Source organism: Anomalospiza imberbis, chromosome 7 (genome assembly GCF_031753505.1).
Source record: "Anomalospiza imberbis isolate Cuckoo-Finch-1a 21T00152 chromosome 7, ASM3175350v1, whole genome shotgun sequence".
NCBI lineage: Eukaryota > Metazoa > Chordata > Aves > Passeriformes > Viduidae > Anomalospiza > Anomalospiza imberbis.
Genome location: NC_089687.1, coordinates 34,526,313 through 34,542,032, shown reverse-complemented (window position 1 = coordinate 34,542,032; position 15,720 = coordinate 34,526,313). Strand labels below are relative to the sequence as shown.

The 15,720-nt window shown below is 43.1% G+C and overlaps 1 protein-coding gene across 6 annotated transcripts in view; it reads left to right on the top strand.

Moving 5' to 3' along the window:
• The window catches only part of ERBB4 (erb-b2 receptor tyrosine kinase 4), a 582,907-nt gene that overhangs the window by 402,560 nt on the left and 164,627 nt on the right, over positions 1–15,720 (top strand). For all 6 annotated transcript variants that reach the window (XM_068196531.1, XM_068196532.1, XM_068196534.1 and 3 more), the window contains exon 5: positions 15,052–15,117. In XM_068196531.1, the coding sequence (XP_068052632.1) occupies positions 15,052–15,117 (66 nt within the window). The remainder of the gene's footprint in view (positions 1–15,051; positions 15,118–15,720) is intronic.

Below are 15,720 nucleotides of genomic sequence, written 5' to 3'. Positions count from 1 at the left end.
TTGTTTCTGCAACAAAGATGAGAATCTATTTTCTCTCCTTCCAAAAATCAGCCATGAAATCAAGCATTGGCCAAACGTGCTGAAGCCTTGCTTTGCAAGAGCCTATTCCCCTGTTAGCACAACCACTTTTTGGATTCAGTCCCTTAACTGAAGAGCTGGAGCTCTGCTCTTCAGAGGTATAAACCCAGGGTGCAGCTCCCAGCGGGGAAAATAAATAAAGCAGGGGAAAAAGAATGAGGCTTCTTGCCTAAAATGCCTCCAGATTAGTAGAGCTCTTTGAGCAGCTTTTGGGAGAGTCCAGTGAAAATCTGGCTGCTTTCATCGGTGTCTTCAATATTCTCCTCAGTTTTGTTGTTAGCCAGAGCTGGACAAGCCTCACATTTTGTCACCTGAGCTCTTTTACAGCATTTGACAAAGACCATAGTATTAAATCAGAATTTTCAGAGGAACTTTACTTGGAGCTTTTGTTTTACAGAAAGCTTGTAGAGTTTGAATTATTACATTGAGGTCACTTCCATAGCCAATAGCATGTGTTCAAATCAGTCAATAATGCTCTTAAAAATATTGAAACTGTGGATGCGTGTTCATGATAGAGCTGGTGACTGTTTGGGTAATATGGATGCAAAAATCACTCTAAAATTTTCAAGTTTAAAAGAAAATTAATTGCTTCTCAAGGAGTTATTAAAAAAATGCTGGACTTTCTTGAAATTTGATTCAAGTATTTTCTTGAAACCAAGTTTCTGCTTAGTTTGAAGTGTAGTACAATCTCTGGAAAAAATTCCCTTTGTCGATCTGGCTTTTCATCTGAGTGCCTGTCAGCTGTGAATAAAGCTGGAGTTTTTGGCAAGGTACTTTTTCAGGCAGAACAACTTCAGTTCCTTGCTCTTCACAGCGTGGTGCTGTGCCATTGCTTTGTATCTAATTGCAGCCTGTGGTGTGAGGACACCCTGGTCTGAGCTGTGCAGAAGCACTGCTGCAGAGTTACAGGGAGAAAAGACTTGGTCTTCAGGGATGTGCCTGTGACTCAATAAATCCCTTGGTGTATTCCAGGGAAACACTGCTTGAAAACTCCTCTCTTCCAAAACTTGGCTCTTTTTTGCCTATTGATTCACAGATTTTTCAAGAGCAAAAAGGGCCTTGAAACATCATTAGCTCTATTTCCTGTATGCAGAGGCCTGGAATATCAGCCGCTTGCCTGGTGTGGAGCTCAGTGACTTCCCTGACCACAGCTTATCTTCCAGCCTGGCTTTGAGGTCCCAGTGGCCGTGGGCTCTGGTGCTCTGTGCACTCTCCTGGTACTGCCCTGGAGCTTTGCAGAAGTGCAGCTGTCCATCCGGAATTTGGTTACTTGGCAGTATTAAAAGGAATAATAGCAGCTGCAATTATCTCTAATCTGAGCACAATTTTAAAGAATGGATGTTGCATCTTGCACTTTCTGTGGCTGCTCAAGGAGCCCTCCTAGCCAGCTTTTTCTCTCTGTGTACTGTGTCATCAGCTCACCTCCTGATCTTCTTCCAAAAGCTGGACAGATAGAGGCTCTCCCATCTCTCTCAAGGAGGAATTTCTTTCCAGCCCCAGAGGAATTTTCATTGCTCATCAACATAAACTGTGTATTTTTCAGTTTGCTTTTAGAAGGCTGAAGCCAAAGCGTGTGTGGCATTTTATTCCTCTTATAACCAACAGAAGTAAAAATTATACCCTTTGTGTTTCAGCTTCATGTGAGGAATTTGGTGTTCAGGCAGTTATGAGATCTGTGTGCTTTAGAGACTCCCTTTTTTTCCCCAGCAAATACAGCCTGTGTGTTCTGTTCTGAAATATGCAATCTTATGTTTGGCTCTATAAAAGTCATTTGGTGTGAGTGACTCCAGCTTAGCTGCCAGCCTGGCTCACTCTCTGATACTGGCTGCTCCTCACTGTAATTTGCTGGCATTTCACTCTTCTGTACACTTTATTGCCTGGCATATTTTAATAATTTCTAAACCTTTGTCTGGAATATTAAGAAGTGTCAGTCCTGGGGATCCCTGGGGAGCCACACCCCAATTGTATTATAATTGCTTATTTACAGCTACTTTTGGAGAGTCCCCAATTAGCTGGGTCTTAATGCATTTTTCATGTGTTTTATTAATATTGAAACATAGAGACAAATCTAATTAAATGTTTACCATTTAGCCAGTGCTTTGCATTTTAATTAAAGGAACAAAAAAATGGACTTCCCAGCTGTGTAGCTGCTTATGAAGTCAGCCCTCAGTGCTCTTGGCAATCTGAGCTGTCAGTGACCTTACCTGGGCAGGGGTCTTTGGAAGCATTGCAGCTCAGTTTGACATACTTATCCCTCTCTTTGGTTGATGGGAGTCAGTGCTAGCTCTGTAATTTTTGTCGTTTTTTTTTTTTCCTTTCTTAATTTCTTCTGTCACACTGTGAGTTGCTTTTTCAAGTTAACTTGCCCCCAGCCCTGATAACTGAGCATTTGTTGGGCCATGTTCTACTGCCAGTTTTCCACATGCCAGCAAAAGGAGAAATAGGGTTTCTAAAATATACTTCTTTCAAATATTACAGAAATTGCAACAGTCTGGTAGAAACTGAGTTTAGCAGATATGTCTTTATGCCAAACTAATTTAAGGCCAGAAGCTCCTTACATTTTTTTAATTGTTATAGGAGAAAATCTCACATGTGGGTATAAGTACATTCTTCTCAGCATATATACTATATTCTTGTACTGTGTTTCACAAGAAGTACGAGTTAATAATTGCATGGAATTTTGTATAAGTGATAGGCTTTATATTCTCCCTTGGATATTAAGAGTCTCTGTTTGGAGTTGGCAGCAAGGGATGTGGGTGAATTTGTGTACAGGTGTTGATTGCAGCTACAGAATGAGGCCTGACAGGTGGGCAGCCCCTTGATTTAATGTTCAGTAGTGACCTTGTAACTCTTCACAGAGCACAGTAACTCAGCTTTTTTACCAGAAGTTGCAATATTAGAAAAGGATCATTTTTACACTTATCTGGAAATTTATACTTGGGTCAGACCACTGGGTGTTTAACTCTGAAGTAATTATGTGATAGCTATGAAGAACAAGGGTTTGTCAGATCCTTGCCATCTCTCCCAAAGCTCCTGACCTTGCACCAGTTCTCAGGTGTGCTGTGCCTGAACTGGATAAAAATGCTGTTCATGTCCACCCCAGTGTTTTCAGCTGGGCCACCCAAAACAGATTCCTGCTCAGGACCAGTCCTGCTGCCCTTGGGAAGCCACAGCCACACTGGTGAAAAACAGAGTCTTGGATCAGAGCAGGAAAAGGATGGAGTCTTTTCCCTCAGATGTAAAAAAGCCATTGATTAGTAAGGATTAAGGGAGGTGAATTCAGTGAAATTAAAAGTACAAGGAAAACTTTCCTTCAGAGCAGTGGATGCTTCTGTAAGAGGAGACAATGACGTGTAAATCCTGAGTGTTTGTAAACCAACCCCCCAGGCCTCAGTACCAGGACACAGATGAGATAACCACATTTTGTCCAGTTACTCCTGCAAGGTATTTTGTGTTTTTTTCCAAGCATGAGGATTTTGCTCTGCAGAAGGCCAGAGTAACAGCAATATATTTATGTATGCTGCTGAAAAGAAAAGAGGGAAGTGACTAATTCATGCTTAAAGCCACCTTTCAGAACAGCTAGTGTATCATTTTTGGTGTACATCTAAATTGGAAACTACCTACAGAGAAAATGGCATTGCAGAAAGTACACCCTGAAGACATTTGTTATTGCAGAGTTTGTTAAATTATAGCCTTTCATTGAGGTTATTACTTGGAGTTCAATTAACATTTTAAATGTATGTTTGGAGACCAGCAAACGGGGCCTCAGCAGACCAGAACAGTTCCCTGGCACCAGCATCACCATGGCAAAGCAAAGCCAGGAGGAGAAGCTGTTCTTTTCCATAAAGAGCCACAAACATTTTGTGAAAGCTCCTTCCGTGTGGCTTCACAGGCCTAAAGCACTGCACTTCAGCAGCAGTTACGGTTTCATGGACATCTCAGTTGGAAAGAAAATCTGTATCAGATAGACAGAAAGTCCCACATCTGCCTTTTGTTCAGGCTACATGGAGGCTGCTTTTCCTTTCATTAAGGAATCTCTAGTCCAGACATAATTTATTTATTTACCTGGAATTGAAAGGCAAATACAGTAACAGAAAACTTTGATTTTAAAGAATAGATTTTGCCAAGCAGATATATCTGAAGATGGAGGAATACATGAAATCTAGTGGTAACAATGAACTTGATTTGCATTAGAGTGGCAAGCTGAACTGCTTGAAGTTGCCTGTAATGTTTTTTCCTCAACCCAGAACTGTGTGTTTTAAATAAAGGGAATCAGTTTAGCTTTCTAGTAAATACCTTCAGCCAGCATTTTCAGAAGGGATTTCTCAATTGGTGACTGCCCTTGAAAGAGATTTGAAAGGCAAGTGGACGTGGCATCTAATGGAAATACAATGCCTCTCACAGCTTAGTTACTGAATAAAAAGCAAGTAAGGAACACAAATAAGAAAAAATAATGCTGTGAGGGACAGAACTCCTTATGCTGCCAGACCCCAGCAAAGTAACTGCTACAGACATGGGGATTTCCAGAAATCATGGGCACAGAGAGGAGGGCGTGGAGAAAACCAGCATTAACAGTTTCTGAGGAATCTCAGGCACGGGCATCTCTTGGCGCTGAGAAATATATTTTGCAAAAATATAAACAAAAAATACTCAGCTTCAGACCAACCCCATCCCTGCCACAGTGCTGAGCAGTTTCACTGAGTATCCTCCTTCCTTCTTTTAGCAGCTGCAGGGTGAAAGTCACTCACCCTGTGGCAGAGGTTACCATGCTGATGTATAAAATATTACAGTGGTTCTGTAGGTACAGAATTGAAGTAGGGCTCCACATAGTGGTGTGTAGCAACTCTTGGCAAATGCTCCTCTGTTAATGGCAACCTGTGTGTGCATAATGTATTAGTGCACAGCACCTGTTTATGAGCAGATTGGTGTTTTAGCAGTGTATTGCACAAGAGAGAGACTTTCAGGCTGAATGAAAGCATTCCTCTCCCTTACAGGCAGCTTGTTCATCACAAGCACCCGTGTTTCTTGAAAGTAGGAAACAACCCCCAAATGGTCAGAATATTTAAAATAGCCTAATTGCATGGTGATTGCCAGATTTGTAGTGAGTGGGTGGTGGGATTGGTCTCTCACAGCAAGCTTCAGCTGCTCTCACAACCTGCCTTCAAAGAGCTGCTTAGGGAGAGGGGAAGGAAAGAAAGTGTATAAAATCAGCTGCTGAATAGTGTCTGCAGGATCTGGAAGCTGCTGTGTGCCTCCCACCCTGCATGTCCTCAGATGGGCTTGGTTGGTGCCTCACAGGGTGGGTGCAGTGTCGGCACCACCCAGGTGGCTTCTCCCAACACACTGTTCTGCTCCCTTCATCAAACTCAAAACCACCCCAAGCCTTTGTTGCTCTGTGATTTTTAAGGATTTTACTAGGTCTGTCTGTTCTGGCTGAATCACTCAACTCTGTCATGAGAGTTGCTGTCCTGTGGACAGCCTGGCTAAAGGGCTCTGGCCACAGGTCTGCTCAAACCCAGGGCAGCTTCAGGGTCTTCCTTCCTTCTTTCACACCTCCTGCAGTATTATACCTATATGACAGTCCCATCATGCCCAAAGCATCACCTCCTAGCAGATCTCTGATAACTGAAAATTGTCCAGGAAATTGCAGTTTGAAATTTGCATGATTATTTTCATTAAATTTTTGTGTATAGCAAACACTCAATCTAAATATCAGAATATATGTCCAACCAGAGACATATGTTGTTTTCCAACAGAGAAGGGGCTTCTGTGTTCCAAGTATTGCTTTGAAACAATCCGTTTTGTTTCAAATAGCCAGAAATGCATTTTGGATAAGCACATTAAAAGGCTTATCCAAACTTAAAAAACTGACCTAAAACTGGACTCCAGATTTCATGGGAATGAGGAATTCCTTTCTAGTATTTCCATATAATTGAGTCAGAAGTTGATTAATACATTAGCAGTTCTAAATACACCCTGCCAGACTCTAGGAATACTACATGGGATCAAGAAAGAACAAAATTATTTTTAAAAGCCAATTCAATTTCAAGTTTTGATTTCCTTTCTTTGAGGTTATTACTTTGTTTAAAAAAATGAAATCTGTTTGTCCCTCTGTTGGAACTTTATTACTGCTTTGGCTGCATTACAGGAACATTATAACAGGACAGCATTTTGACTGATGTGGCATTGACTGACTTGACCTGTTTGAGGAGCTGCTGTTAAACCCACACAAGAACACTCTGAGCTGTGTGTTTGAGTTGGTTGAGAGCCTCCTCTGAAAATCTCATCTAATTGTGCAGGAATTTTCCTCCCAGCTCTGCATATCCTGTCCGTCCCCCCCCACCCCCCCCAAAGCAACTTACATCTGCGTCCTTCTGTTCTCAGCCGAGCTGTGCATCAGACAGTGAGTGCTGCTGCTCTTATGGACAGAGACCTGGCTCCAGATTTATTCCAGGCTCTGTCACAGGAGCCCATGTGCTCCCCTGCTGTTGGCTTGTTTGTGGGTTTGGATTTCCTGTGCTATCACACCAGAAAAGTGCCAGGTCTGAGAGCCAGTGGGCAGTGAAGGATGCAGTGTCAGTGCTGGGCATCGCAGTCACTGCTGCTGAGACAGGAAATGTGGGCACTTCCAGACACCCCCATGCAGGGGGAAATGCTGAGGTGAACATAAAGGCATAGAAGGTGTTGGCTTTCTGTGGTCTCTATCTGCTGGAATCTGCAGTGCCTTCCTCTCACTGACCTGTCTCCTGCTCACCCTCAAATTTCCTCCATAAGACAGGCTTTTCTCCCCTTTTTGTCCGCATGATCAGCTGAGGTTCTTCAGGGTGTGGGGGAGCAGGGTTCAGTTTCCTACCTTGCATCAAGGCATTCAAATCTGTAGGTCCTGGATCTCACCTCCCAGTGGAGACTGCCCCAGGTTGGTCTTAGTTGGCATCTTTTCTACTTTGTCTGTTGAAGTTCTGAGTATTAAGTAACCATTAAGTTAAATACAGAAATAGTCCTAGGGCTGCTCTGATCCATGGCTCTCCAGTGATCACAGCCACCAAGCTGCAGACACGAGCCCAGGGATGGTTGTGAGCTGTGGGCAGCTCTCTCCCTTTGGTCTGAAGAGCTCCCTGTGTCAGGAGAGCTGTTCTGGGAAGGGATGGCTGCCAGCTCTGTGCTCTCCCCTTCCAGAGAGCAGCCCCAGACTGTTTCTTGCCTTGCTGACCCGAGAGGAGAGAGCCTTCAGCAGAGGAAGCAAAGGAGAGAATGAGATATGCCACCCTGGGTAAGAGGTCACATACAGGTGATGGAATAGCACCCTCTTCTTCCCCACAGAGGAAAGAGGAAATAAGATCTACTCCAGGATTTTGAAGGGGCCTGGGGTTGTGATCTGTGTGCTTTGGGGATGGTCCACTGGAGGGAATGTGTTTCACTCTGACCCCAGTGTGCAGGCACCAGGCTGCTCTTCTGCTCCTGCTGCGCTGAGGGAGGAGGGGCAGTTACCTATGGATGGTTTTTTTAACAATAATGATTACAACGGAAGGATTCCTGAGGCTTTGTTATTCTTGATGAGCCTGCCAAGCAGCAGGTATGACTTGACCTATCCTTTTAGCCTTCTGGCTGTGTCTCCCCATTTGCTCAGCATCCCTGTGTGCGTGTTCAGGAAGGCATTTGATGCTGATTGGAACTAATTCACCATCACAGTGGGGGGAATTCACTTACATTGCTCTGTGCTAACAGCTATAAGCAGTGATAATTAATAGCTCCTAATTGCTTAATCAGTGTAAAGTTTTAGACTATGTCATATGTGAAGGTTTTTATTTTGTGTGGATGACTAAACCCCCAATTAATGCATCGAGTCACATAGCCTTACCAGTGCTGTCTGCTCCAGACAGAGAAAAATAACCAGTGTCTTCATTACCCCCCTCAGGTCCCTTTCTGTAGTCATTACTGTGGCCTGAAGACATTTTTCTGTAGCAGCTGCAGTAATGTTACAGTGAGCTCCCTATCAGCTCAGAGCTGTCAGCAGCAGATATGAATCCACCAGCCTGAGCCCGTTCGGTGCTGCTGACATGCTCTTCTTGACTTTCCATTTATTCCTTTACCCCTGGTGGCCAATCTCTCTTAAAATCAAAACTGTCTGCCACCAGCATATCTGGCAATACTCAGTGATTTTGCAGCTCTCAACAGACACCCAGTCCCTACGCACACACAAGGCTTGTCTCCATCCCACATTACTCAAGGTAATGCATCCCTCTTTGGTATTCAGTTTTTGTTTTCTTTAGTGCTGGCTAAGTTTTATCTCTGCTCCCTGTCCCCGCTCCCCCTCAAGCCGTCCCTGTATCTCTTTCTGTGCCTGTCTTTCAGGGTGTATCTCTAGGATTGTTTTCATTTCCCAGACCTGTTTCCCAGGCTAGTTTCTTTTCAGCTGCTTGTCCCCGAGTCCCTCTCCATTTGTGTTTGTCTCTTTTCTTATCTGCTGAGGAAGATGAAGGGGAGATAGAGGTGTTGACTGGCAGAACTGGAACTCCCTGTTGGAAGTGATCGTGAGCAGGAGTTTGCCTCCACCCTTACAGAGCTCCTGGCTGGATGCATCCTCCTGGCAGGTGGAGTTGTGTCTGATTAGGCCATCCTTTAAAACTTTTTTCTAGTTCTAGTTCTCTCTCAACAATGTCTGTCTTATTCTATAACATTTCTAAGTCAGCATTTCTTATCTCAAGGTTTACATACAGATACATACTATGTAAGTCTTCTGTCAAACCTTGAGAATTCTCTACAAATTAATTTCTCACAGGGTTGGGCTCAATGGATGGAAGGATGGATCCACAACAGGTGCTGACTGTGCTTTTCCACAGTGTAGGTGCTTGTTTATGAACCCTCTGTGAGTTTTCTCTGTAAAGGGATCCCATTAATACTTGTGCAGGGTGTCTCCACTGGGCATGGAGACTTCAGGAGAGAAGCAGAAACACAGAGAGGAGATAGAAAAGGCAGTTGCTGCCATTTACCACAATAAAAGTAACAATACCAATGCAGGCACAGCTTGTTAAAGAGAAGTCTGGATTTTATGGGACTAATCCTACATTGGAAAACTATTTGGTGATAGATGCCTACGTGAATTCATCTGACATGAGTGAAATCATATAGTTTGTTAGCAGTGGAGGAATTGACCCTTAGATTTCTGCATCCCATAATGCTTCTATACAGAGGAAGAGAAAATGAGCACTAGGTATTTCTATAACACATTTTCTTCTTTTATGGGAAGTTTTACTTTTTTTGCAATATGTGTATCTCCTGCCATTAGGGAAGGAGATCCTGGGAAGAGTGAGACTCTCTTAGGTAATTAACTTTCAAATCAATAGGAGAGATCTGAAGGCTACCACAGGGTGGGTAGGAAATGCAAAATTATTTTTACCTAACAAAGAAGTGTGAATGAATGAATGAATGAACATGTGACAATAGGAATAGTCAGACAAGGACAGGGAAAGCATTATGGCCTGATAAAGGCAGAACAATCCATCACAACAATAGTATCTTTAATTCCCCTCAATGCTGTGTTGCAGTGTTTGAATTACAGTTTGATTTTGTTATCTATGCATACATAGAACTAAGGAGTTTAGCTGCCTAGAAAAACAACACACAAAAGCCTATAAGAACCTTCTGTCTCACCTAAGCCATGCAAAGACCAGCCTGGGACTCTTACCCCAGAGTCTACCTGTAATTTCTTGGACTTTAGGGCTGGTTATGTCTAGAAAAAAACACTATTGCATCTCTAGCATTTTTGCAGGAGTGAATTTTTTAGGCAGAGGATGAGTTTACAAGCAGCTTACAGAGGCTAATAAATGATTTATAGCTGTTTTGATTGTTAATCAACTATTTTAGGTTGTTAGGTAAGTGAAGAGGCTGTTAAAACTATGGCTTGTAACCATCTAAGTATTTTTACTTTGTCTGTGTTTATTTGCACTTCAGTATCAGTGTGTTGCAGGTATCCTAACACTGAATGATGATTTATTAACCAGATAGAAACCATCTGTAAAAGCAGGCTTTGTGCAAAGTGCAACAGTTCTTCTCTTATTTCTGCTTTCCTTCGCCTACTGAGAGGGGTCTGCTGGAGGCAGCTGGCACGGCTGATGGGGAAGAAGCAGGGTTGCTCTTCTGTATGACACTGAGCTTAGAGCTGAGAGGAGGACTTAATTTTTCTTGTTTCTTCAGTAACTTAATTCTTTGTGGCTTTACTGTTTCTGAAATAATAAAATCAGTCTGGAGTCAAAGGAAAGCCCTTCTCAATTCTCAGGAAAACACAAGGATGAAGTAACCTTGGTCTTTCCCAAACTAGTGAGCAAACATTTTCTGCTAGTGACTTTCCCTGGCTGGGAAAGCAGAAGCATTTCCCACAAATAAAACTCTATTCTGGAAATGACAAGGAAGGTGCTCTGCCCAGAGTGCATAATCCAGATCTGGGAAGATCTTAGCCAAGGGCCAAGATAATTAGCCAAGAGAAGACAGCCCAGGAGACAAAACATTGGTTTCCTGTGTGCAATTTGCCAAAGCTAAATTAATTCTCATGTTCCAGTGGGAATCTGCATTTTCTTAACCTAGATGTCATTACAAAACCTGTGAAAATTATGGAAGCATCCAAACTGTCCCTGTGTGTGCAAAACAATGCTACTATTCAGGAGCAGAAATGTACTCCAGTGTCCCAGCTGTAATGGGGAGGAGACTTCTGTGGGTTCTTTCCTTCCTTATCTTGCTTGGAAAAGAAAAACATGTGTCTTCACTAATGTGGAGAATCAAGTGAATGAGCCAAGGTTGTGCCCTGCAGAGAGGTTTTTTTTGGCCAAATTCTTTCTGTTGTATGTTTAGAATATTTTAGACACAAGGAATAACAGGAATTATTTATGCCACAAATTGTTTCATAGTTTCTTCTTTTCAAATCTGTTGCCTCACAGTCTAAAAATCTTAAGAAATACATACAGGAAGATCTGTGAGGAGTAGTATAATTCCTCCAAGGGTTTTGTCAACCTTAGGGTCAATACATTTATTATCATTTAAGCCTGACATTCAGATCTCATTGTGAGACCTGCTCCTCACATGAGTGCTTGTTATGCTCCTGAGTGTGTATGTTGACTTCCACAGGACTGTTTCTGTCTTAATTTTGCAGAGTTGGTCTTTAATGGGTTTCAATCTCTCCTTATTACAGGACAGATTTTCCCTTAGTGGGGAAAACCTGGTGAAATACAGAAGGATATGAGGGTAGAATCTGGACCAGTTAATACTGAGAGCAAGGAAAGTTATTTTTCTCTTTAAATAACCAAGCCAATATAGATGCACTATTTGGAGGGAGTTTGGGTTTTAATTCTCAGTATATTTGACCTTCAAAAGGACACAAAACAATGCAATTCAGAGGTGTGCTGCCTACAAGCTCAGCTCCTGGTTGTGTCTGTACAGCTGAGAAAAGTGAAAACAATGAAACAGACACTTTTGAGTTCCCAGTGAGAAAAAAGGAAACTGGCAGTCTTTTCTTGCTTTATTGTTAAATATCTCTATTTAAATGCAAATCATCATCTGACACTGCCAAACAAAGTAATGTACCAGGCAGCAGGCATGCAAGTTAAAAAATTTTAAAATGATGTTTTGAAGATGCTGAATTGCTTTTATTTCCAGGAGGAATAGAGGTGGCTGAATAAATTTTTGGCTGCATACGAGGATCAGCTCAGCACCTAGGCGCTTCAGATATGAAGATTTGTGTTTTAAGTACAGCTTTTACAGAGGTGTGGGCAGACTCTCTAGTTAGGGATGACTTGGAGGTATGATGAAGTTTCTTCTGTGTTATTCCACAGCACGTATTACAGCGGAAAGCCCAGTGTTTACAGAATGTTTTGGAAGGGGGTGGAATCCAGGGACAAAAAGGGGAAGGAGCAGCCAAATTGCCGCCTTACGGTGCCTCAGGAATGTGTGGTTCCAAGTGACCAGTGCTTTATGATGCTGCATGCAGCCTCCAGCTTCCTCCCTGAGCTCCAGACCTCTGAGCCTAGAGAGGCATGACACTGGACCTCAGGGAAGGATTGGGGTAGAGGAGAGTCTTGCACAAGGAGCCCACATTGTGCTTGGGTTGTGGCTCCTGAGCTGCCCCAGCAGGGATGCTCCAGCTCAGGAGAGGAAAGGTTCTCTGAGTGTGCAACCATCCTCCTGCTCCTCCTGCTGATCAGGAGTAGCTAGTTAATAAAACCCACCTCCAGGGGAGCATTTCTATTCAGTTCAGCAAGTCCCAAAATCAGCTAACAACCTGTGTCTTATCAAGCCTCATCTGCTAAAATTCTTCCTTTAATTTGCTATTTACCTCACCATTTTAAACTCTAATTCTTATAAATCAGTGTGGATATATTTGCTTTCTGTGCAGGGTTCCAGTAGTCTCTTAATAATCATAATAGTTGTTATTACTGATTAAAGTAGCATAATTCATGCCAGATGGGATGCCCTCCCTGTCAGCCAGAATGAGTTTGCATTTATGTAGTTATAGTACATTTGTGATCTAAATAAACAGATGGTAGAAGGTGACAGAGAATTATGTGTTGGTGATATCAGCAACAATGTTTCCCAAGTATAATTGCTTTAAATGAGCATGAATGCAACAAGGAGCTGGTAGTTTTAACAAGGTAGTTGGCATTCAATGTGGTAATTACCAGCAGCATCATCAATAGCACCAGGAATGCCAAGGGAGGGATGCTGGCTTTGAAAAATTAGTGACAGAGAGTCTGACTTCACACGACCATCAGGGTGGGTTTGCTCAGCTCTGTAACATCTCACAGGTGTGAGCACGCTGCTAGCAGTGGAGCAGTGTTTGTCTTTAGGGTGCTCCAACCTCAGCTGAGAGACATTTTACACTTTCTCAAATGCCGTCTCCCATCAGGGCATATGGCAAGTATTTGATTTAGTGTAATGGAGCAGTGTTAGCAGCAGCAGCTGTTAATACACGATTGAAAGGATTGAACCTGGATCAGGTTCAAAGGGGAAATTCACTTAACAGAATCTCAGCAGTACTCAGTGATGTATAAAAGTTTAATCAAACACAAGGTTGGGTTCCTGTGATCAAAAGTGCAGCAATAAGGACTGTGCATAGTCTTCCACAGGATTTACATGGGGTGTCTTGGCTCATCCCATCAGCTCTGGCTTTCTGAAGGGCTGGCCTGCCTGCCCCTCAGGTACTGCCACACCTGGGAGCGTCCCTGCACTTTGGCCATGTCCAGATGGCAGCCATGGAATGGGGTCTCCCTTCCCTCGCAGCCCAGACTGGTGTGGGACTGTCCGAGCACCATCTCCTCTGGTGTTGAAGTGCAGCCAGAGGAGAACATTCCAGCTCTTCTCCTTGCTTGCCAGTCCCTCTCACATGGGTCAGCGTTTTACCATGACATGGACATGTGAACTGAACTCCCACCTCAGTCCAAGTGGATTTCAGTCACTAATTACTAGGTAGTTTATAAAAACCTACCATTGCTAATGCTGCTTCTTACAGCTGTATTTAACAGTGAAAGCACCTGCAGTTCTTTTTGTTCAGGGACTAAACCTATCAGTGTAGGCACACAGTTCATGGTGATTGGCAGTGGGGCTGCAGCCCAGCCTCATCCCCAGTGGGCACAGCTGTGAGAAGCAGGTGAGCAGCATTGACAGCAATGAGCCATGGAGTGCCCAGGTGCACTGAGCAACCACCAAAGGGAGCAGAGGGCACACAGGTGCACTGCATGAACAGGAGGCTATAAAAGGCTGGGCTGAAGGACAAGTAGGGCAGATGCTTGCAGCCTTCTGAAGTGCCCTGGTGTTGTTCTGTGTGGGCAGGTGCCTGAAGCCTTCTGAAGGGGTAAGGTATTATGGGTTAAAGCTTTCTGAAATTGTATGATACTCTGTATCGAGGTTGTCCTGACATATCAGCATATGGAAAGATGATGCAGAGCATCACATCCAGGGTCTGAAGGAACATGAGGTTCTTTCCAAAACATAACCACAGGCAGCTAAAGAACCAGCAGTCAAAAAAACAGAAGGTCCTGTAAGCTTTGCTGTCACTGGGGTTCAGGTGGTTGCACAGGGCATGCTTCCCTTACTATAGTATTGGATGTGCAGACCATGCAAGTTTGAGAAAATGGGGGGTGGCTTTTAACCAAAGGCATTGAGTGGAATGTCCCATTGTTTGTAGGTACACAGTTTGTGGTAATTGGGAGTGGGGCTGCAGCTGGGCCTCATCCCTAATAGGCTGCAGCTGTGCAGGACAGGTGACTGATATTGAGGGTGATGAGCCATGGAGTGCCCAGGTGCACTGAGCAACCACCAAAGGGAGCAGAGGGCACACAGGTGCACTGCATGAACAGGAGGCTATAAAAGGCTGGGCTGAAGGACAAGTAGGGCAGATGCTTGCAGCCTTCTGAAGTGCCCTGGTGTTGCTCTGTGTGGGCAGGTGCCTGAAGCCTTCTGCTGTGGTAAGGTGTTACTGTGCACGGGTTGAAGCTTTCTGAAATTGTATGATGATGCTCTGTGTATTGTGGTTGTCCCAACTGTGACGTGTGCTGTGACAATTGTTCAGATGAAATTGGACAGGTGCTGTATAGCCTTTCTAGCACAGCCATCCCTTCTCCTGTGAAGGAATCAGTAGGTCTTACTTAGGCTGTGGAAAGCAATAGTGGTAACACTCAGTGATGATATTGTTCCTCAGTCCTCCGGACTTGCTCATACTTCTTTTTGTTTTAAAATGTCCCAATCATTATGCATAGCAAAAAGGTATTTAGGGTGTAAAGCATTTAGATAAGTACTTGTATTTCATGTAAGTTTGACACCAGGTCTGGTTATTTAGTTAGGCCTTTTTTTATAGGCTCTGTTTCAACCTTGCTAAAGTATAAAAACCTTCCAAAGACAAGATGGACTCTTGTCTTTTGTGGTTGCTGGATGTTAAAGGAATGAAAGGAAGGCACATTTCCAATCTCTGTCTTTCTGTCTGTCCTGCAGGTGGTCGTTGCCACAAGTCCTGCACAGGACGGTGCTGGGGACCAACAGAGAATCACTGCCAGACCTGTAAGTGTGTAAGAGTGAGAAACAAAGAACTGGAAAACAATGTAGCAGAGATCCTACTTGTTTTTTTTTCTTTTGGTTGTGAAGGGATACTATAAATTCTGGGTTCAGTATAACTCTAAAATATACAAAGGTTTTTTTTCCCTGTATGTTTTTATCAATAGATGATTTGTTTTTTCCCACCTGTGTGAATGGTATTTTTCTTTCCTTCTTTGTGCTTTCTAAAACTCCTTATGTTAACTTGAATTTTCTTTTCACTCATGTGGCAAGATGGAGCATGGCTCTTGAGAATATTGATGGTTATTGATGGCAGATTTGGAGATCTTTAATGACCACCTGACGCTGCAAAGTTCCTGATGCTAACATAGTCTGTTAATTTCAATGGTAGCCTGTGAATATTAGTTATCTTGCAGAACTGTTTTCTTTACAATAACTTCAGACTACATTTGAATTGTACTGAAAGAGAGAATAATAGTTTTTTTTGTGAAGGAAGTAGTAAGTGAAGGGTCACTCACAATGTTTTTCTGTCCTTGTGAATTTAGAAAGCATGAAAATGAGTTTCTTCCTTCCTGAAGGAGCTTTAAGCTCCTTCACATAGGCACAAAA